General features: G+C 33.5%; 2 protein-coding genes across 4 annotated transcripts; both read left to right on the forward strand.

The window, feature by feature from the left end:
- Positions 1-2,434: 2,434 nt before the first annotated feature.
- Positions 2,435-6,762, forward strand: LOC110700516 (protein NUCLEAR FUSION DEFECTIVE 4-like). Of its 2 annotated transcripts, XR_002507226.1 has the most exons (3): positions 2,435-3,129; positions 5,029-6,286; positions 6,389-6,762. XR_002507226.1 is itself a non-coding variant. In XM_021878060.1 (2 exons), exons 1-2 carry the CDS (start codon positions 2,665-2,667, stop codon positions 6,178-6,180), a joined length of 1,617 nt encoding a protein of 538 aa, XP_021733752.1. In that variant the 5' UTR covers positions 2,435-2,664; the 3' UTR covers positions 6,181-6,762. The 2 variants fall into 2 exon arrangements, 1 of the variants encoding a protein (XP_021733752.1); XM_021878060.1 differs by having other exon boundaries at positions 5,029-6,762.
- Positions 6,763-11,840: 5,078 nt separating this feature from the next.
- Positions 11,841-24,592, forward strand: LOC110700517 (zinc finger protein BRUTUS-like At1g18910). Of its 2 annotated transcripts, XM_021878061.1 has the most exons (12): positions 11,843-12,282; positions 13,297-13,515; positions 16,580-16,774; positions 16,851-17,179; positions 17,270-17,501; positions 17,626-19,199; positions 20,049-20,267; positions 20,345-20,482; positions 20,565-20,802; positions 21,584-21,643; positions 23,986-24,057; positions 24,131-24,592. In XM_021878061.1, exons 1-12 carry the CDS (start codon positions 12,010-12,012, stop codon positions 24,230-24,232), a joined length of 3,651 nt encoding a protein of 1,216 aa, XP_021733753.1. In that variant the 5' UTR covers positions 11,843-12,009; the 3' UTR covers positions 24,233-24,592. The 2 variants fall into 2 exon arrangements, with proteins under 2 accessions (XP_021733754.1, XP_021733753.1); XM_021878062.1 differs by lacking the exons at positions 21,584-21,643; positions 23,986-24,057; positions 24,131-24,592 and having other exon boundaries at positions 11,841-12,282; positions 20,561-20,722.
- Positions 24,593-24,627: the final 35 nt, after the last annotated feature.

A 24,627-nucleotide genomic window follows, 5' to 3' on the forward strand; every position in this document is an offset into this window, starting at 1 on the left:
AATTACTAATTACTAATTAGTAATTAGTGACATAAGCCTTAGGGGTAAACCAATAAAGGATATAGAAAAATATAATAATCTTATGATTCTCATCCCTTTATACTAATAATATTTAACTATGAGAATATGAGATGGTTATATGTTATTTATATGTTAATATGTATAATCGGTTGAAAGAGTCAATATTACCTTCTTCTTCATTAATGTGTTATTTGATTATACAAATCAAACTACTTTGTAATATATAACTTTATGCAAATATATAATGATAAACAAGTCTTAATTATCAGTCTTGTTGACTAATTAAGTATCGAATACCAAATTGAAAATTTCGATGTCACAATTACTCATCAAATCATGATTATGACATTATTAATTAACTAAATGATCAAATAAGAAGCAGATAATAATCTGATAGTAAAACAATAATACATTAATGCACTAAACTTTTATAATCTACTTCCTAATAAACTAGTAAGATCAGTATGGCTAAACTAAATACATAACATGATATGTATTTATAAAATTAATGAGAATTTGCATATAATATGATGCCTCAATATGAAGTGATGAAGTCTCGACTTGATATAAAACTTGTTAACTAGCAAAAAGTTAGAAAGTAGTATAAAATTTCAAACCAAAACTGTTTGATTGCCCAAATCCAAACGACTCGATAAAAAACCGGTTTTTTGAATCAAAACCAGACTCGAACTGTAATTTAGTAAAGCTGAAATAAAACCTATCCAAGTAATGTTAAATCGTAGAAGAACCGAACCCGTTAACGAACCGAACCAGTTATAAACCGAACTAAAATGAAACTGAACCAAAAAAGAACCGAATCGTTTCTAAACCGAAACTGTTTGAACCGGGATAAAAACCGTTTACACCGAACCGTTAACAAACCGCAACCTGTCTGCACCGAACCGTTTACTACCCGGACTGTTTACAACCCGGACCGTTTACAACCCGAACCGAATTTAAACCGGGATAAAAACCGTTTACACCGAACCGTTATCAAACCGCAACCCGTCTGCACCGAACCGTTTACTACCCGGACCGTTTACAACCCGGACCGTTTACAACCCGAACCGAATTTAAACCGGGTTAAAAACCGTTTACACCGAACCGTTAACAAACCGCAACCCGTTTGCACCGAACCGTTTACTAACCGAACCGTTTAGAACCCGAACCGAATTTAAACCGTTCAAGAATAAACCGAAACCGAACCGAACCGATAATTATTTAAACCGAACCGAAACCGACCCGTAAGACATTTGAACCGATTTCAAACCGACCCGATTTCAAACCGAACCGATTTCAAACCGAACCAAAACCGAACTGTCAAACCGTTTTGACAGTGCTAAGTATAAGTTTCCTTATTTTAAGATGGTGATTATGGTTACGCCAAGCGTATGAAGTATTGAAGTAGCTCTGGGTTGCTTTTAAAAAGTCAAATTAAAGGACTTTTTTATTCATTAGTGGGCTTCAAATTATTAAGGTCCATGTTTTGTTAAAACTCACGATATTAGACCGGGCTTGTGGGGTTGGCCCAAAATTGTAACTAAAATTCTAAAAATTAGTCAGGCCGGGACAAGGTTCAAATTCAGGTTCATGGCACTCAAGATTACCAAGATCTTGCCTATATTCATTTAGGGCCTGTTCTCATTAATTAAACTAAACTAAATTAAGCTGAACTGAACTGAACTGAATTGAGCTGAACTGAAATGAATATTTTATAAGAGAAGGAAATTAGAAGCTGAACTGAACTAAATTTCAACGTAAGAGAACAAGCCCTTAATGATATCGATCATTATAGTCCCTCCGTTTTTTAAAACTTGTTTCACTTTTTATTTCTTTCTTTAATTTCTCTAAAATTTCCGTACATGGATAAATGGAAAAGTATTTAAAAATGAAGGTAGTATCACCCAAGATAAACTATATCTTATTAGATCCATATATGGATATATCACCCAAAATTTTAAAGAATAAAGAGTATAACTGTCAAAGTAAGGACCTGTTCATATTTACTGAATTGAATAGATTGGAGCTTAACTGAACTGAACTGAACTGAACTGATTGGAGCTCAACTGAACTGAACTGATTGGAGCTGAACTGAATGAATATTTTATGAGAGAGGGAAATTAGGAACGAACTGAATTGATTGGAGCTGAACTAAACTAAGCTGAAATGAATATTTTATGAGAGAGAGAAATTAGGAACTGAACTGAACTGATTATAACTGGACTAAATTAAAGTGAACTAAAATTAAGTAAATGTGAATAGGCCCGAAGGACTTCTTCTTTACCGCCTCCAACAGGAGGGTAGGAGCGCAGGATAGTGAATAGATATCACATAGTAGCTTGAATTGACAAAGCAAAACAGAAGAACTTTAAAAAAAAAAAAAAAAAAAAAAAAAAAAAAAAAAAAAAAAAAAAAAAAAAAAAATAGGGCTTAAAATGACAAGGAGAGTAGAAGACAACAAACCAACGTGTTAATTATCCAACTATCCTCACTCCAACTTACAATCATTATCCATCCACCTAATAATCAATTAACTATAATCATCCCTCTCTCAAAAATCAAAACCCAAAAAAAAAAAAAAAAAAAAAAAATCATCATCATCATCAATTCATCAAAAATTGATAATAATCAAAATCAATTTCCATGGAAAGAACCTTGATGAACAACAGATGGACATCAACAGCATCAAGCATATGGATACAAGCAACAACAGGTGGGTCCTACGCATTTAGCATTTACTCACCCGCCCTCAAATCCTCCCAATCCTACGACCAATCAACACTCGACACAATCTCCGTTTTCAAAGACATCGGCGCCAACGCCGGCGTTCTCTCCGGTTTACTCTACGCCGCCGTCTTAACCCACCGTCGACGGTGCTGTCTTGGTGGTCCATGGGTGGTCCACGCTGTCGGGGCGGCGCAGTGTTTTGTTGGGTATTTGTTTATGTGGCTCGCCGTTGTTGGGCTCATTGCGCCGCCTCCTGTCCCGGTTATGTGTGGGTTTATGTTTTTGGCTGCTCATGCTCAGACTTTCTTTAATACAGCTAATGTTGTTACTGGTGTTGAGAATTTTCATGATTATAAAGGCACTATTGTTGGCATTATGAAGGTGAATTACTTTTATACTGCTTATTTCATTAAGTTGTTTGCGAAATTAAGCTTAAGTAGATGGTTGAGGTCCAGGAATATGTTTAATTATCCGTTGCTTTTAGTTGATTTGGTTGTTTAATTGTTAATATATGGAGTACAATATAAAATGTTAGGCATTTGAAAAGTATATATGGAGACAATTTGGTTAGAGTGAAGTATATGAATAATACAAAAAGTCAAAATGTTTGGAGTTAAATTGGTGGTTTGGCAAATTGTTTGATAAATGCCAACTACAACTTAAAATATGTTTGAATTTATTGTCTTTAACTTGAGTGATTAATGCTTTTGAGTGTTATTTACTTATTTATCTAAGTAAAGTTCACATTTTTATTGGTAAACAAGTTGATTGATATTGCTTTAAATTTTTGTGTGGCTTTTTGAAGTAGTCATTTTTAATATGGAAGGTAGGAAGTAGTAGATGTTGTTTAATATAGTTTCTCATGTATTAATTGATTGTTGAATATCATGTCAATTAATTTTATTTTCTAAAAGGGCCGGGGATTTTGTTGTTAAGTGTAAGGTCAATGTAGCTTCCCTAATTTGCTTTGAATAGGTTTTGTAAGTTTGTTGATTTTGGACATGTGTAGTTGAGCTAAGTTCTAATCTATGTTATGAAACTCTCTTGATTTTATTAGGATTTTCTTCAAGGATTATAAACACAACTTTAAGGAGTCATTGGTTGTTGCATTGACATCTAAATTCGGAGAGAAATATTACATTGTCATTTCAAAATGACAAAGTAATAAGCATTGATAATTTATTGTGTGTTAAAGGGGTTTAGTTGGGACAAAAGGGGAGTGAAAGCGAGGGACCTATTTTCCCTTGTTTGGACATGGAATGGGAGGGTCCAAGGGGAAGGAAAGAGAATCAAAGAGATCCGTCACTTAAACGAACAAATGACACGTTGTGGAGGGTGACATGGGTATTAAGAGTAAAAATTTTAAGGCTTGAACATGTTATATTGGTTTAGTTGCACTTAAATCGAAAATTTCATTTACTCTTAATTAGTTAATTTAGAGGTAGGTCATGAATCTCATGACTGCAAATGTATGTTCAAATATATAAAAGCCGTGTGAATCTCAGCATTGTTTTGTACTTTTGTAGGGACTTTATGCTCTATACTTTCTTTCTTTTGGCTTATTTTAGGGGTTGTTTGAGGCATTTTGGGACTTTTGAATTATAGTTTCCTGTGATGAATTAAAAAGAAAAATAGGAATGAATATGTCAAATTGTCAATCATGCAATATGCATCTAAGAAATATGTCGCTCCACTGTGCTGAGAATTTATTAGGTGATTCAACCCTGAAGAACTGAAAAATGGATTAGGTGGTTTAACCCTGAAGAACCGAAAAATAGCTGAGAATTTGTTAGGTGATTTAGCCCTGAAGAACTGAAAAATGGATTAGGTGGTTTAACCCCGAAGAACCGAAAAATAGCTGAGAATTTATTAGGTGATTTAACCCTGAAGAACCGGAAAATGGCCTACCGTTCTAACTTAAGTTGGAAAACAATGCAACCAATCTTCATTTTTTATAAACATTTCATTCATTGGGGTTTTTTTCCAGCATAGTTATGATGATCATAATATCATTTCTGGCATCTGTGGAATTGAGCATGTCTCATGAAGCTATTGTTCAGTTCAAGACCCGGCCTTAGTCCAGCATAGTTATGTGGATCATAATATCATTTCCGGCGTCTGGAAATGAGCATGTTTCATGAAGCTATAATGCTCAGTTCAAGACCCGGTCTTATTGGTACACTTTATTGTGTTTTGATACCTGAAAAGTATACCTGATGTTTGAAAAGCTTTAAATGTAATGTGACTGTCATTCTTTCCTTTCTTGATTCTTATTGTCAGGGTTTTCTTGGACTGAGTGGAGCAATTCTAATACAAGTTTATCAAACATTTTTCAAAGGAAGTCCAAGCACATTCATCCTACTGCTTGCATTCTTGCCGAGTTTAGTCTCCCTCTCACTAATGTTTTTGGTCAGAATTTGCCCAGGAAGCAAAGTTGATGACAAGAAGTACTTGAATGGTTATTCTGTAGTTGCCCTCGCTCTTGCTGCTTACCTGATGTTCATCATCATATTGGAGAACATTTTCGTGTTCCCAAAATGGGCACACATTGTTACACTTGTTGGTCTCTTGGTTTTGCTTTCTTCACCTCTTAAAATTTCTGTTGAAGCTTTTGGCAAGGAAAACACTGATGCACTACCAGCAGAAAGGGACCCACTAGTCTATGGAGTTGATCCAAATGAGCCCGAGAAATTTCTGGGCCAGAAATATGGAGGGTATGATGAACTACCTGGTACTTCCAATGAAGTTCCTCCAGCTGCAGAAAGCATGAATCTGTGGGCAGCAATGAAAAGCTTGAATTTCTGGTTATTATTCGTTGCTATGTCATGTGGAATGGGATCAGGGCTTGCCACTATAAATAACATGAGCCAAATAGGACAATCACTTGGTTATGATACAGTGAAGATCAATTCATTAGTTTCATTATGGTCTATATGGAATTTCCTTGGCCGTTTTGGAGGAGGATACATTTCTGATATCTTATTACGCAGAAAAGAATGGCCTAGGCCATTACTGATGGCAATCACTCTAGCAATTATGACTGCCGGACACATCACAATTGGCTCTGGTTTTAGTGGTAATTTGTACATAGGAACCGTCTTGGTTGGGATTTGTTATGGAGCCCAATGGAGTTTGATGCCCACGATTACTTCAGAGATATTCGGCATTCTGCATATGGGTACCATTTTTAATACCATTGCAATAGCAAGTCCTGTAGGAACTTACATTCTCTCCGTCTGGGTTATTGGACACATATATGACAAAGAAGCAAAGGGAGGCCTTTCGTGCTATGGGGTTCACTGCTTCATGGAATCCTTTGTTATACTGGCATTTGTTAGCTTTTTTGGGTTTCTTGTTGCTCTGACATTGTTCTTCCGAACAAGGGCATTTTATCGGTCTGTTGTGATAAAAAATTTACGCCATTCTCTGTGAAGCTAAAAAGATTTTACAGTAATATGCTTTGGATCTTGTTCTCTTTTCCATCATGTTACAAGTTTTTAGAAGGCTTTTCCTTGTACCATCCGTCAATCAGGGCAAGGTACGATTGCCTTTTCCTTATCTGCTAATGATTGATCCTAATTGAAACCTCATGAAGCGGTGCTGATAAGTGCAGCCTGCCTTTTGCTGTGGAATTTCTTAGGCAACAGGGCAGGGCTAAAATGAAACTTCAGAACATTGATAAAATGCATAAGCTTCAAGCTTTACTGCTGTTGATCCTCAAACGTACTAGCCCTATCAATATATGGACCTTGTGCAGTGGCACAGGTTGCACCGGTTAGGGGTCGGCCTTGTAAGTATGCTTTCGTTTTTGTATAGTTGTTCTTGCGAAGCTTATTGCTTCATTCTGGCCTAGGGTGGAAACTCTTATTGTGTTCAAACAGGTTTAAAAAGATCCGCTCTCAAAAGATTAGGTGCTTTCTAGCATCGTTGTGAAGTACTGATATGATTAACATTTCAGTGGAAGATTTGCTAATAAAAACAAGAAACAAATGAAATTTGTGGTATTATGCTCTACTTTACACTTAACATGCACACTAACTTTGTTTTTTGACTTTTGCTTGTTATTGGCTAATTTACCAGTAAATGTTTGATGTCTTTAACCTTTGATGTAAGTACTGCCGAGTTGCCGTACATACTGTATAGGCCTTCTGGCATGAAAATGCATTGTTGAGCTGTGCCCAAACCCACACTTCTTAGTTCTTACTACTTTTCTAGTAGGCTAGGGTTGTTAATACAGTATTTAATAATCAGCTAAGCTATATTATATCCAAAACTAAAGATGATCATGGGCCGGGTAGAAGGCCAATATAAAACCAGCCCGGTGAGTTGGGCCAAGATTTCAGGCCGAATTGTCCAAACCCATAAAATTATAATCGGGGTAAGAAAAATGCTTTTCCATGGCCGCCCAAAAATAAATAATTTTGGGCCAAATTTTTATGTCCGTACTCCATAGCTTGTTCAAAATCAGTTCGGACTCATCTTGATCACCTCTAATCTCAACGAATGGAATATTAGCATTCCTCAGCGCATGTAAACCACGAGTCCACGACCACTCCGACGAGTTGCAAATTGAATAACCTAACATGCTGATATTGCTAACACTAGCATATAGAAATACAAAAAATCAACAAGTAGACATATATTAAGCCATATATCCTAGGAAAGTTGGCAACCCTATTTTAATTCTAACAGTCCAAATAATTTCATACATACAAAATAATCTTAATTACTGAAATATTCCATGGTTTAATTCCTAAACTTCGAATATACTGTTTATGAGTCACTCAGATACACATTTTTAGTGCAGCCACTCTAATTTCTTACCAAATACTCCGTACTTCTTCAAAATAAACTAAAGTATTACTATTAATTAATAAAATAAAATCTACTGATAGTGATATAATTAAACTTTAATTCTTATAATCAAACAACCCATGATGGATGATTGGAAGTAACTCTTTGTGATGTTGAAAGGTGGAAATTTAATTAATTATTAATAAATCATGCTTAGTGTGGAGATGAAGTTAGTTTAGCTTGGAACGTGTAGACATGAGTATAGCACGTGTCTAGCTCCTGCCTAACACACTTTTTCATGACTATTATTAATATAATGACTAAAAGGAAAATTATCCTCTATAATATTATTACAATTAGTTTAATTACACTACTCAAACTTTTTATGTGGTCAGTCACATAGATCATTAATTGATGTTATGATCACTTCACATATAAGATAATTAATTCAGTATCAGGGGTTACAAATATGATCAAACAAGTTAACCCTTATAGATAAGTGTAACGTATAAGACCCTATTCTCATATAGAATGGGATGCCCCTTAGCTTCACCCCAAAAAAGGGGAATCCAGATTGCTCTTATAAGCTTCACCCCAAATAAGGGAAATTGGGATTGCTCTTATAAATTATAATAAGTAAAATTATATTGTAATAGTCATAGCAAAATTAAGAGTGGCTACATGAATGAATAAGGACGTGTTCTCTTTAGCTTAATTTCAGTTCAATTTAATTCAATTCACTTCACTTCAATTCCTAATTTCCTTCTCTCATAAACAATTTAATTCAGCTCAACTCAACTCAGTAAATCAAAACAGACCCTAAATGAAGTCATTGAAATATTTTATAAAATTATAGTAGTCTAACTTAAATTTATATATATGGGTCACGGAGGCAATACACATTATAGATAGGCGGGGATTAAAAGTTTTAAATTCATTTACGACTTTTAATTTTAACCACTAAGCTAAGATCTCATCGATTTGTAAACTAATATATATATATATATATATATATATATATATATATATATATATATATATATATATATATATATAACTATTCTGTATTATATACTTGTATATATGTTGTGAATTCCACATCATTTAAAACTATGTTTACGTAAGATGTGTTCATGTGCAATACTAAAACTATAAATCATAAGTTGTTGGATGCCTGCCTTACAGATTTTATGATGAAATTGCCAACTATTTTATCTATAGTAATATATAAAGTGAAAGGGGGTTTTGGGTGATAAATTTCACTTTCCTAAAATATCCCTTTCATCTTTTATAATTTTCAAAAGAAAACTACCATAATTTAAAAAAATATAACTACCAATAACTATATATTAAAACAGACACTGGAAAAAAAAAACCCTAGCCTCCTCTCTCTTCTCTCTCCTAAACTTTAGCCTCCATTGTCAATTTTGAAGGGGCTTCCATCGGATTTCACCGGTGGAAAGCCCCAATCTTATTTTCTTTTAAGTTTTTTGTTTCTTAAGTTACAATAATGTCTCCCTCGAAAGAAAGGGTTTATCTCCTTTGAAAGACAAGGTTTTTCGGACTCCTTCGAAAGACAAGGTTTTATTTGCGCTTAATTTGATCTCTGGTTGTGCGGGGCTACTATTGATTATGGCTCGGATTCGGGTTACGGAATCAACACAAGAATTTACTTTCTCAAAAAATTGTGAAGCGGCGACGGATCCACTCAAAAAGTTGTATGAGACAACCAACTGAGAATGTGCCGAATTGTTATATTTATGTATTTGGATTCTTAGCCCTTCCCCGATTAATTCTTGTTTGATTTTGTTAAATTCGTTTTCATTATCGTTAATTGTCAATTGTAGATGCCATGTGGCTATTATTAATGAAATTTAATGTCCTTTAGGAATTCTTTCCCAATATATATATATATATATATATATATATATATATAATATATATATATATTATATATATATATATATATATATATATATATATATTATATATATATATATATATATATATATATATATATATATATATATATATATATAACTACCATTTAAAATAAAAATTAAAAAAAAAAAACTACCACCCTTTAATTTATTTTATTTTAAATTTTTACTAGATGAAACCCGTGCGATGCACGGTTTGTTAGTATTTTTTATCAAAAAATATTTTTCATATTTATGTGATTAAAATTGTTATTATATTAGTTTTAAAATATTAGATAAAAATTTCTAATCTTAAAAGATAATATTTTGTATTTAATTAATTTAAATTTTAAAATCTCATTCGCCAATTTTGCTTACGTGGCATTTGAATTCTTTAATTGTAAAAGAAATTAATAATCTCTTATTTAATTGGCTACCACTTACATTTATAATCCTACATGGCGCGCTAAGAAAATTAAATCCTACGTGGCTCTCTAAAAACTCGGGAAAAAACTCCCCTTTATATATATATATTAGATTTTTAGGGAAATCATATTTTGCATGGACATTATAATGTACTCATATCTTACCTTTTAACCTTTATGATTTCATCAATTTATAAACCCACTAATATTTTTTTTATTAGAATAAGGTAGATAATGTTTTAGGAAAAAAAAAAAAAAGAATCGAGCCATGCATATTAATTTCCTATGTTGCACACGCAATTTGTGTGTGTCTCACAACTTGTCAAAATAATGTGTCCACTTCCGGTTGTGTACATAAAAATAAAATAAGTTGCGTGAAATCAGGAATTTTCTTCTTTAATACGTGTTTTAGAGGAGCAAATTGTAATAAATGAGCAATTTATAGATTTTAATCTTCTGTTTATTGCTCAAAGTCTAATTTTTGTACGTCAATTAAGTATGATATCAGTTTTTCAAAAAAAAAAAGAAAAAAAAAAGTATGATATCAGTCCGTACCTTCTTCTATACTTCATTTAAATTTTATTTTGACCACATATATATCATTAAAAAAAATAAATTTTTTTTTGAGGGGAATAAAAAAAATAATAAAAAATAAATAAATAAATTTATATATAATATGTGGGTTGTTTTCTTCAACATTTTTTTTATTAAATGAATGTATTTCACTTATTAGAAATTAAGTTTTATTATGGTCCAAAAAAAAAAAAAAAAAAAAGAAAGGTTCACCAGACAATTAACTATAAGAATTTATCCTTAAATTTATTTTTAATTCTTTCTCACTAAAACATTAGCAACAAACATTTTGTTATTTACAAATTACAATTGAGAAAATATAAGTTTATCAATATGATAAACAAAATTTGTTAATCAAATGACAAAATTGTAAGTAAATTAGCAATTTTTTAGTAAATATGAGTCCCACCGTTGTTGATATATTTTCAAAAATACCACGATGGTTGGGCATTTATGTTGTTTCATTTACCATTTTGCCATTTGATAAACAAATTTTGTTTATCAAATTGATTAACTGGGGCTTCCTCTTTACAATTGCCCTACTTTATTTAGACAAATGAAATAATTTTAGTTCAATGTAAAAAAAATTTAGTTCAACAAAAATTTTTTTAGTTTGTATAAATAATTTCAATTCAACAAAGGCCCTGTTTACATTTACTTAATTTCAGTTCGGTTCAATTCAGTTCAGCTCTAATCAGTTCAGTTCAATTCAACTCCAATCAGTTCAGTTCAACTCTTAATTTTCCTCTCATAAAATATTCATTTCAGCTCAATTCAGTTCAGTTCAGCCCCAATCAGTTCAGTTCAGTTCAGTTTAGCTCAATTCAGTAAATGTGAACATGCCCAAAAATCAACGCATTTTCAGTGTAACTAGCCACATCGTGTGACCGACTGACACACCAAAACACTGACCAAACAACTTCTGAATGACTGAGTAATCCATGATCGACCGAGTAATCCCTGCCCGATCGAATCCCCTGACCAAGTAATTCTTGATCGAGTAACTAGTAACTAAATAATCTCTATCACATGATATAACCACCCACATACTAAATTATCTGAGCAAAAGTAAAGTGAAATGAACTCGACCTAACAAGTACTCTTATTAAACATGTAACTAACTCCATACCCAAAAGAAAATTAGGTAGTTACTAAAATAAACATTCACCATTTCGCCAACGCAACAAAGTGTCAAAGCCACAATTAGTCAACGGTAGACTTCCGGGCAGCGGGCAGTCATATAAAGCCACGTCTTAATCATTCATCATCACCTACAATTATAACACTAAACGACATCTAATGTCTTCATTCTCTCTTTAATTACAACCCCTAATTTAATTAATTAATTACGACTTAAACTTAATTAATCTGCAAAATCTGTAACAGAAACAAGACAAACAAAACAAATTTAAAATTCAAAAAATTAATAATCAAAAATTAAAAAAAGTTTTGTAGAAGTTATTATTTTCTCTCTCCTAAGTAGCTAGCTACTAGTATATGAACATCTTCCTTCCCTATTTCATGCCTTTCTCTTTCTTCTTTCACTGCGCATGGGAGGTGATGAATCCTCCTCTTCGCCGTCGCCGGAATTCTTTTCCGGCGACCGGAGCTCCGGTTCTCCGATACGAGTTCTGGTGTTTTTTCATAAAGCGTTTAGAGGTGAGCTTGGCGAGCTAGTGCGTATCGCTGAAGACGCCGTCTCCGCCACCGGCGACGGCGACGAGAGTGATAAACGTCGCCGGAAAACGGCGGCGGTTGAACTTCGGCGGAGGCTTGAGTTCTTCAGGACTGTGTTTAGGTATCACTGCGCTGCTGAAGATGAGGTATAATTCACCTTTTAATTTTCCCTCTTTTTTCCTAATTTTAGCTCGATTTTGATTGCAATGCAATTTGGGAAGAAATTAGGGTAAAATTGTTTAATTGGATTGAATTGTGGGGAGAGTAAGTTGTTTGATTGAAGTCAAATTTTTTGGATAGAGAAGTATGTATAATTATCTGCTATTACTTGGTAGATTTCAATAATTTCATGATACTTCAGCTGTTTGGTGATAATATTTGCGAGCAAAATTTGAGAGAGGGATTTGAGTAGGTAAGCGAACAAATTAATCTCAATAACTTAAATATAGGTAAGAGGTGTGTTAATGCACAGTATTTTAGGAAGTGATTATAAATTTATAATTGATATATCCATTTACCTACACATTTTTTTTTTTTTTTTGTTAATGCAACTTACAAGTATGATGATGCAATTATTATATCCCAAAATTCTATCCTGCAATGTTGTAAGTAGTTTAAGGTGTATGTAGTAAAGTCAGACTTTCGTATGTTTCTTGATAATAGTGATATTTTCATTTGGCATGAAAATGAAGGTGGAAAATAATGGCTAGGTGTGGCGTAATCGAAAACTTAGTTGCCATGTATCCCAAAATTGTTTTGTATGCCCAAAAAAATTTTTATAATGCTAAGATTATTTGTTGCAATTATTTTTAATGTTATAGTGCTTGTTAATATTGTTTGTGAATACTGATTTTGACCTATTGGCTTCATATTGAAAAGAAGATTTAATTTAAAAGAACATCTTATTGGTGGAAACTGTGTCTATTTAAATGATGAAGGATAAATCCATCTATTAAATTGGATTAAATGAATACATATTACATAATATACTATAATAAGTTTAATGTATTGAATAAAAAATAGAATCAATTATATATTTATATGGTTTTGTTAGTGTAAAGATTTTGTTACCGAGAATATACTATTAAAATTTTGTAAATATTTTGTACTTCAAGGTCTTTGAGCTCAAAACTTTTTTGATATTTACTATTTTCCAACAGGTTATATTTTTTGCTTTGGATGCACGTGTGAAAAACATTGCTTGTACATATTACTTAGAACACCATATAATTGATTCTATTTTTGAATCAATTTTTTCCCGTCTAAATGGCATTTTGGAGAACCATGAGAATTCATGTCAAGAATTTCAAGAACTTACCTTTCACATTAGCACTCTACAAGGGTCAATTTGTCAGCATATGTTGAAAGAAGAACAACAGGTATGAAATTTGACAATATCCGTTGTCTAAAAAAAAACTTTCATTTTTAACCTATTGCATCTAAAATGAGCATGTTTTCATTACTTTTATCCTCTTTCATCTTTCTATATTATTCTATATTGTTAAAAGTATATGGGATTATGATTTAGATACTTTCACATTTTCAATTTTATACATTTAAGCTAATTTAAAATTAACTATATATTAACATGTATTATATTTTTATACTGCAGAATCTCAACTACTACCTCCAACTTTTTGTAGCAACAAAGGGGTATTTTGTGAGATACAATATTCTTTGTTGCAACTAAAAATGGAGGTAGTACTAGTAATTTATTTATGTTGTTAAATTTACCTTAATTGCACAACTACATGGATAATAATATAATGTGATGCCAATAAATATCTAAATTCATAACACACAATTTTAAAAGTCTATATTCATTGCATGTCGTCTTTTTAAAATTTTATGTAGTTCCAATTACGAAAATATTTGATAAGATAATTACCTCATCAAAGTGAGCCCGTTCGGCCCGATTTTGGGCATATTTTTCTGGCCCAAATTTTAAAATTTTTGGCGGGCTTGGGAATTGGATTTTATGCGTTTTAGTTGATTTTATAGCCACGCCTGGGCACATAATTTTTTACCCGATGCTTGGCCCGACCCGAGGATAGTGGCGGTTTCAGGAATTTGCTCTTGTGGGTATTTCCAATCGTTTTATACTGATAATTTGGGTGTGCACTATATATGTCAATTTGAAGTGTTTCAGGTTCATTTTGAGGGAGACATCAATTTGAATTTAATTGGGGAGGAATAAGCGGACAATTGACCTCAACCACTAGACTATTGTGCATACACAAATACTTCATACTTTGTTTTGTATTTAACCTGTTTTTCTTTTAAAAAAACCTTTGCGATTTTTTTCGGATCCCGTATGGGTTGAACCCATACTAGAACCGCCACTACCCGAGGAATTGGCTGATTTTTTAGTCCTTGACCCGACTGCCAATGATCACCTCTAATATAGATTTTTTTTCTAAAAAAAAAAACCATAAACCACGAATATAGAATAGAAAAAAGTAAATATAAAAACATCATGAATCATCTCATCATGCTTTAAGTTGTGAATTTGTTTTCTTTAGTTCTCATTTAAAATGCACATCATGTTCCTTTCTTTTCTCTTTCATTTTCCCCCAATTTCTCTAACTCTCTATTCTTTTCTTTAATACGATGTATTCGTCGATCCATCTTTTCTTTTCTAGTGACCACTTCACATAAAACAATGATTTGAGCAATAAGATTACAATGATGATCAAATGGATGGGTTACTCCAATGAAGAAATGGGTACTCTTATAAACGAGAGGCACTAGTTTTTAAAATAGTTAAACCATAACTAAACTTTTTAATTTAATTAATTGATGTTACTTGTATAATGAATAGTTTATATCAGAGGTTACTCATATCAATGAATAAATGCGCTTTTATGAATTAAGGAGGCCAATGGGACTAAAGGATAAGAAGATAAGGTTGTATAAGAAGGATTTGTAGATTATGTTAGACTTGTATTATATAAGTGGATACTGAAAGAAATGTTGTTATTTGGATGATATAGTACAAGAGGGGTGAATTGTTGGATGTTCCTTAATGCCTAATTTTTGCGAAAAAAAAAAATTAAAAAAAAAAGACAGAAAGGCCTGAAAGGAACTTAAACAGTCAACCCTTCTAATTTCCTAGGGATTTTCCTAAATGAACATTTTTACTACAGTAGGCCAAAACTTCTTTCTTCTAGTTACAACCTACTACCATTGGACCTGTATACCATAACCCATCAAACACTACTCCTATTTTTTCCAATTTGAATCCTAAATTCAGATTATCTCACTCGCACTCTAAAAACATTTGCACTCTCTTACTATAATGAAGAGTATCCTCACGAACTTTCACACCCCAATATAAAAATACACTCAAAGACTTTCCCCCCGACAAAATATGATTGACTTATTTTTCTTCAAGTAATAGAGTATATTTCTCTATTTTTGGTATAAAATAGTATATCAACATTTTTTTTATTTATCCAATTTTTTAGTTTCATTCATATTAAAAACTATCTTTGCATTGTAGATATTAAAAGACTAATTGTGTCCATAATATAGTGTGAAAAGATGAACCAATCATATTGTTTTATCATTAAAATACTATTGTAGTCATATTTCAAACAACCACTATAAAAATATTGAACATATACCCAACCCTTCTCTACCTGTGTAAGGATGGTGGTTAAAAGCAATGGCTAAAAGGTTGAAGATCTTCCTTCATTATTCTTGGAGCTATAATGCTCTAGAAATTTCATAAAACATGATTGCTTTTATTTTGCAATTTCAAGTTTGTTCTCTAGAATATTCAAATATTTTGCATGATACAAAATCCTAACCTTCTTGGTATTTTTGGAAACTTCTAGAGCACAAAGGGCCAAGGTTTGGGCCATGGAGCCAACAGATACTTTAATATTACTACATTTACCTCTATAGGAATTTTTACAAATATTGCAACGTACTCTTTCAAAGAAAATAAGTTGCAAATACCAATAATCCAATATACTCTTATTTTTCAATACTTGTTTCCTTAGTTAATGTTTGCAACCACATAGACAGGTTTGTAATATTGTCTTTCCCTTTTTTTTTTTTTTTTTGTCACTTTACTTGAAATCTTGTGCACTCCGACAATGTTGTAGTATTAAAGGAATGGAAGAAGTATTAAGTTATTAACTATGGCATTCCAATATATATTAGATTTTATGTGGACACTAAGTACTGTAATGGACCGTTCTCCCCCGCCTCCTCTCTCTTTAAGTTTCTGTTGATTTTAGAATTGATGTCATAAATGGTTTGACGAGATGCCAAATAAAAAAATTCATCCTGAAGAGAGACCAAACATGGGACTGGATAAAAATAACTTTTTTTCAAGTTGCATGCTTGCTTTCACTCATGTAATTGCATAATGATGTTTCTCTGCTTGTGTTTACCACTATACCTGTATACCGTAACTCACCACTCTTACGGCAGGTGTTCCCTCTACTAGTAAGCCAATTTTCTGATGAAGAGCAAGGCTTCCTCCTTTGGCAACTAATGTGTAGCGTCCCTGTGGTGCTCATGGAGGACCTTTTTCCGTGGTTAGCTTGTTTTCTTGCTCCAGGAGAACAATTCGATCTGAAACATACCATGAACAAAATTGTGCCCCAAGATAAAATGCTACAAGAAGTATATTTCTCACTGAACTGTACCTCCTATTTAAAGTCTTCTTTCTGACTCTAATGATAGAAATCATTCTCTGAAGGTGGTGATTTCCTGGATTGATAAGACTACTCAACCATCTTCAGGAGGTTGCATAAATAATGACGCATCATCTCAGGACTGTCCTGATGAAGTGGATGATTTGAGGGACAGCCTGCTCAAAACCTCTTTTGATAAAAGTTGTCAGTCAGAGTTGCTGTCAATTCTTAAGGATAGCCCATTTGATGGCCTTCTTCTTTGGCATGCTGCCATTAGATCTGACTTCAAAGAAATTCTGGACAAATTATACAAAATAGGATCGGAGGAATCCTCAAGATTGTCATCATTGCTTGTTCGGATCAACTTCCTAACAGATGTGCTGATTTTTTATAGGTAACTACTTTCAAATATATTTGGAACCTATTTACCGTCTTGAGTTCTTATTAGACCTTTTTTTTTTGAAAACATAATTTATATTTGCAGTGATGCATTGGAAAGAATCTTCTATCCTTTGCTAGAAGACATCTCTGTACATCCGACATCGTCCTCATATAAAGCATTTCCTTGCAAAAATGAAATTGAAGGATTTCAGAAGATCATATTCAATGCTACTCAGATTAATTTTGCCAATCCAAGATTTTTTGAGATGATGTGTAATAAGATGGAGGATCTAGTGTTGGTGACTAGTAAGCACTTGTCTTTCCAAGAAACAAAGGTAAATATTTTTGTACTGCATGTATGCCTGAAATTGTTAAGTTATACTGACTAATATATATAGAATTTCAGCAGTTGAAAATAGAAACTAAACAATGATCGTTCCTGTCTCACTGCTTGTTCAGGTTTTTCCCGTCATCAGCAAGAACTATGACTATGAAACCCAACAGAAATTAATCTTCAGAAGTCTTTGTATGCTGCCCCTTGGCCTGTTAAAGTGTGTGACTACTTGGTTTTCTTCTCATTTGCCCAAGGATAAGTTGAAGTGTATTTTACATGGAATTAAGCAATCTGGTTTTTTTGCTAAACCTTTTGCAGCCCTTTTACATAGGTGGATCCGCATAGGTTACTCAGCCAAATTTACTATAAAAGATTTACAGGAGATGTTCAATAGCAGAGTATCTTACATGTTTGAGCAGTTTAGACAGAGTGAAGATCCCGAAAACAAATTACATCATGCCACAACCAATCATATCTCTGTTAACAGCTCCAACTTCTTTCCCCATGCTTTAAGCAAGTCTTTCCAGCGAACTGAGAAGCATGGGACATTGTACTCTAGTGGCATTAATTTTCTTGTGTTTTCTTCACGAGCTTTAAATCAGGTGTATAACATTTCTGGATCTCCCCTTGAAGCAGTTTCTGTTAATCACCGAGAACCACGGCCAATGGACCACATCTATTATTTCCACAAAGCTATTAAAAAAGACCTTGAGTCCCTAGTTCTTGACTCGAATAAGCTATCTAAAAACCTAGAATTTTTTGTGGAGTTTAATCGACACTTCCGTCTAGTACGATCTTTGTATGAGCTTCATAGTGAAACCGAGGATCAGGTGGCATTTCCAGCTCTGGAGGCTAAGCAAAAGGTCCAAAATCTTACTCAGTCTTATTCACTTGACCACAAACTGGAAGATGATTGCTTTAATAGAGTTTCAGAAATTTTGGATCAGATGTCTGAATTGTATAATACACTTTCTGGTTCTAGTATCAATGAAGTAGGTCCAGCGTGTGTAGAGTATCATCAATTGTGTTTAAAACTCCAAGATAGCTGCAAATTGCTGGAGAGGATATTAAATGATCACATTCATCGGGAAGAGATTGAACTTTGGCCTTTATTTAGAGAGTATTTCTCCACTGAAGAACAGGAAAAAATTGTAGGGTACATGCTTGGAAGAACACGGGCAGAGATTTTGCAAAAAATGATAGTGTGGCTTATGGCCTGCTTAACATCGGAAGAGCAACAGGCTATGATGAACTACTGGCGCAAAGCTACAAAATATACAAAGTTTGATGAGTGGTTAGGGGAATGGTGGGAAGGAATGGAGAGCTATGTTTGTGCTGAGGTAGAGAAACCAGAAATTCCTGGTTCATCAGCAATGGGCTCCCTAGATCTTGTCACGAAGCATTCATCTATGGGTGTTTCTGACCGAGGGAAAAACTCCAAAATTGGAAATGTGAAGTTTCCTTACGACGAGGCCAGCACTATCAACATGGTTAAGAAAATGGAAGGTCTTGATAAAGAAAACAAGAAGCACAAGTCTTCTGAAAATATAATTCTCTTTGGTGAAACGGAGAAACACAAGAGAGAAGGAAATCTCAATAATTCAGTAAGTGAACTAGAGGCGGCAATAAGAAAGGTGTCACAGGACTCTTCTTTGGATCTGCAAGAAAAAACACGAATAATGCAGGACTTGAGGACAAGGTTGGCTTTATTTCATTCCTTCACTTTTCTCTTTTTATTCCCTCTTACGCTTTTTCAAGGGATGAGCTCACAAGAATTCATCTAAACCATGCAGTGACATATTTAATACAACTTTATCTTGTTTCAATTAGTCGCCTTTATCCTCTTTTGGTTGTAAATTATGTATGATTCTCTTGTCCTATTAGGCCCTGGTTCTGAATTCTTAATATCATGGCCCTTGTATGTGATACCTACATTGCTTCAATGAACATTGAACACTTATCTGAGATTGTACAAACTTCAATATCTGAAAAGAACCTTCTTATAGTCAGGTTTAATTTGTACCTTTACTTGGATTATGAGTATTCCAGTGATCCAGTACTCACACCCATAGGAAGGACATTAGATTTTTGGTATCCTCAAAAATCTTACTTGGAGCCATTTTTAACGTACCCCGCACAAATTATATTTCTAGCATGGCTTGGTTTTGTTAAATAGATCTCATTCTTCCACAATAAAATGTCCCAAAAAACTTCACCCTTTCCTTTTGAACTTTCTCAGTCTCCCTCCCCACACATTTTCTTGCCATTTGTCTTTGTATCTACTGTTCATAATCTCCGTTTTCAACCCAAGTTTGGTTGTTTGAAGGATAAAGAGGGTTAAAATGAAGACCTGTATAGTGACAAAAAAGATATATAGTGTTGATATTTTGTGTAAATTAAAATCTACTCTTGTGATTTCTCTTTAAGCTAACATAGTATTTTTCTTGCATTCTCATAGTAGGCTTTCTTAAGTTATTGACCTCATTGCATCTCTAAATCTAAATTATTAGTGGCCTCTAATTCATGCTTGTTCTCTGTCATTCTTTAGCCATTGGGTTGCACAATCACTGCCTGATTCAAATGGCTTGATTACAAGTGAGTCTGGAAGGCTTCCAGGTCAATTTCCCTCATATAGAGACACAGGAGGCTCTGTATTTGGTTGCAAACACTACAAGCAAAATTGCAAGCTTGTCGCAGCTTGTTGCAACCAGATTTTCACTTGCAGACGCTGCCATGATGATGAGGTTTCTGATCACCAGATGGATAGGTAATTTGTAATAATTTTTGTCCTTCACATGTTAATGAAAAAGTCGTCCTTTCCTCAATTAGTGAGCTCTTCTGCAGGAAATCCACTACCCAAATGATGTGCATGATGTGCTTAGAAATTCAACCGATTGGACCCACTTGCCAGATTCCTTCCTGTAACAAGTTTTCTATGGCAAGACACTATTGCAAGATTTGTCGATTATTTGACGACAACAGGTTAATTTACCGGGGAGAACTCTATGACTTTATTATTAAAAACCTGTGGTCTCTGATGTCTCTAACAAAATTTATTAGACAGGGAGATCTATCACTGCCCCTATTGTAACTTATGCCGACTTGGAAAAGGATTGGGGATTGACTACTTCCATTGCATGAAATGTAATGCATGCATGAACCGGTCTCTTTCGTCCTCACATGTATGCAGGGAGAAGTGTATTGAGGATAAGTGCCCTATATGCCATGAGGACATGTTTACTTCAAGTGATCCAGTAAAAGCCCTTGCGTGTGGTCATTTGATGCACTCATCATGCTTTGAGGTATTGAAAAGCCTCCTTTGTGCTCCTTTTGGTTCATGTAGACAATTAAGATGATTTTTTAAAAGGACACTCATAAAGAATACCTCAATTTGAATGCCAACAATAAATTTATAATAAGTAAATTTATCAAATTTATGATATAATGATACCCTCTCTTTTCCTCAAATAAACTTCTTATTAGGCTTATGCACAGTCGCACACATATTAAAAGTAAAAAACGGGATTGAAATTTTGATGTAGCTACTCTAGCCAATGTATAAGAAAAACAAAAAGTCAAAAAGGTTAGTGGAAAGTGACAAAACACATTGTACATTTGTACATTCAAGCTGAACAAAAGAATAGTAGTTTTTAAAATTTTCATTATTAACATAAAATGCCTGCCCTGTAGTCTGTTAGAATAATAAATCATACGGAGTAGTAAAATAGCCAAAACCTGTTTTTTCATGCAAAACATATTAAGTGTTTGTTGATTTGTTCTTTTATTTGCATAATATATGTAGAATACCTTTGCAGTTTTGCATATAAGTTGGTAAATTAATGGTACAGTTATATTTTAACAGAACTGTTTATGTTTTAAGTGTTGAACATGCCCTGCTATAGAGTTTCTGTAAAATGCAAGAGTGACATATTTCTATACACTTTCATTCTTCTAAGACTCTAAGTTGTAAACTCTAAAAACATTTCATTTGAGGCACCAAAATCTGTAAATATGCCATGACCCTTTGATAGTTTTATTTGTCCAAAATGTTACAAATTCTGAATTATTTCACCTGGTGTGCAGGAGTACACTTGCACACGCTACACATGTCCAGTATGCAGCAAGTCGCTCGGTGACATGCAGGTTTGTAATTTTCTTTAACAATTAATAGCTTTAGTTGTTTAGCTTTTAAACTTAAGTAGATTACTTCCACCTTTTTTTTAAACCTAAATCTTCTAATCACTTCTGCAACATCATAGCCTAGAAATTTTCGTCAGTTTGTTGATTGAGATATGCTTTAATGCTTAATAAATCTTTTGTTTTTATTGTTGCTATTTATGAATAATCTGCCCATCTTAGTTTCTCATATTTCATATTTGTTCTCTTTTGGAGTAAAAGGTAATATTTAGGAAACTAATGTCCGCATCAACTTAAACTAGTAACTGGTATGAGATAACATAGCTTAGAAGCACTGAAATTAGGGAATAGGAAGATGATTCTGATTAAAAAATTGGAATAATTGCAAGATGGGGTTACTGAAGCTTTCAAGGGGCTTAATTTTAACAACACCAACAAAGCCACAATCCCAGGAGGATTTGGCTAACATGAACCATCATTCAAAACTGTTTGTGAAAGTGATGAATAAAAATCAGTTAAGAAGGCAAAGTAAAGTGCGAAAGTGAAATCAGGCTAGTTAGACTAGAGAAAATACAAGGGGTAAAAAAAAAATCTTCAATATTTTTACCCTCAAAAAGCTTTGTGATCTGTCAAGGACTTGGAGCGATGTTGACAAACATAACACTGGTCACTGGTGTATGATGCGGGGTATAATCAATATTTATTGTAACATATAGCTAACACGCCCTTGTGAAATTCAGGACACTAGAACGCCTTGACGCCTTGTTAGTTGATTTTATAAAAAGCTGATGGCTATGCACTGTTTTTTATGTTTAATAATTCCGAAAACTCCTAAAATAGAGGGGGAAAAAACCCCTTGGATGACAAGCACCCGGAAATCCATTATATGATAGTATATGAGAGTACAAGAACCCTATGGATGAGAGTATGTGATGGCTATGCACTGTTTAATGTTTAAAAATTCCTCCTCAAATAGAGGCAAAAAAACCCATGAATGACAAGTACCCGGAAATCCATTATATGATAGTATATGAGAGGACAAGAACCCTGAAATATTAGGGGTTAAATCATACAATATTAACACTCACTATTTAAAAGATAAAACCTCATATCGGAGTTGTGCAAAGTGGATTAGTAAATTGAGTGGAATGATGGATGGTATACAAAGAGGAATAATATGTACAAAGGCTTGTAGTTTGAGTATGGCTTCTAATGTCCATGCTTGTGAATGAATGCCCTAGTTAAAGATCGTGAATGAAAGAAATGGTTAGAAGATGATGGAAATTCCTTTATCATTATTATAGCTATAATGTTCTAAAAAGTTCACGAGTCATTTCTCTAGTTGCTTCCAACTTTAAAGTAATCTCTTGCATGATACAACCTTGTATTCCCTTCTTATTTACTATAGCAATTTGAAAATATTGGTGGAAAATGGTTCCCTAATTTGACTTTTTGGGAAGGAAGAGAAATTTTAGAGACATTAGTATTATTAATTACTTCCACCGTTCTTTATTATTGCACCATAGAGGTTGACACGCTTTTTTTTTTAGTAGTGGGAAAAGGGAAGAGAGAGGGGGGTAAAATACAAAATTACAAGGTTAGTCCCTCCATCTCCCCCAGGTGTGACCACCCATTCACCCCCCAGTGCGTATCTTACCGTTTTTTAAAAAAATTTTAAAAAAAAAGGTGCAACCCACACCATGAACTATGAGCTTGGGTGTAGCCACAACACAAAATACAGATTTGTTGCAATGGATGGCATAGATGAAATGACATAATCTACTATTCTATTTCTCATTTGATGACCTATGTCATTTCATGAATTCTATGGGCTTAGGTTGGAAAAATAACTTAGATTAGAGGATATAGTTTTGTATTTTATTTCACCTCCAGTGTCGTTTATGTGTTTCATACACCCAAGTTTAGTTCATTATGTGGGCTACACCCACTAAAAATCGTGCTATTAGGTGCACCCAAGTTGTAGTAGTTGGTGCTGCTGAATTCAATTTTGGCCTAAAAAAATTCAAAATGGAAAGTAGAAGATAACAAAAGAACAAAGGGAGGAGATTAATTCGAATATATCATGAACAAGCATTAACCTTTCTTGCTTTGATTTATTTTGAAGCTTTTAGAATGTGTGTGCACATACTCTTTACCAGCACATTGGCCACACTCAACATTTCGCTTTGTATATGTCTCTCCTAAGCAATTATTTTTTTGCAATGGAATTTGAATTTGTCAAAAAAAATTAGTTAAGTTTGCTGAAGACGTAAGTCGATTTTGAAATTATAAAAAATTAGTGATGTAAATTCTGTTTATTTTTATTTTTAAAATGGGATGTTATGCAGGTGTTATTTGGAATGTTGGATGCACTTTTAGCTGAAGAGAACATACCAGAGGAGTATGTAGGCCGAACTCAGGTTTGTGCAATCTTTGACTAGTCCATCTGGATTAATACTCTGTGTAGTTATAATTAACTTAAAAAATCTTCAGGCCATATTATGCAATGATTGTGAGAAGAAAGGAACTGCTGCCTACCACTGGCTTCATCACAAGTGTCCATTTTGTGGATCTTACAACACTCGGCTTCTATGATATTTACCCTAAATACAAGACGGAAAATGGGTAAATGCATAAACAACCTTGTAAATAGTATGTTATGTATGATTCAACCAATTTTGACACATTCAGTTGGTTAGACAATTAGAGCACATGTCTAGCCGTCTAGTTTTGAGGAAATAGAATAGGCGACATCTTTTTTAAATAATGATAGGTCATGCTTCCTTGAAGTATCTTAGTTACACGTCGTAAGTACACTTCTTATCTTCATTAGTACATTGAGAGTTCATGGGACATCAGATATTAGGATGATCCCCAATGAATAATATCATGTTCAACGACTATAATAACAAAATTCTTTCTGTATGAATGACAGTAATGTAGAATGGTTTACTATATGCTGACTACCAAAAAATTTATGACTATGGTGT

Source organism: Chenopodium quinoa, unplaced genomic scaffold (genome assembly GCF_001683475.1).
Source record: "Chenopodium quinoa cultivar QQ74 unplaced genomic scaffold, ASM168347v1, whole genome shotgun sequence".
NCBI lineage: Eukaryota > Viridiplantae > Streptophyta > Magnoliopsida > Caryophyllales > Amaranthaceae > Chenopodium > Chenopodium quinoa.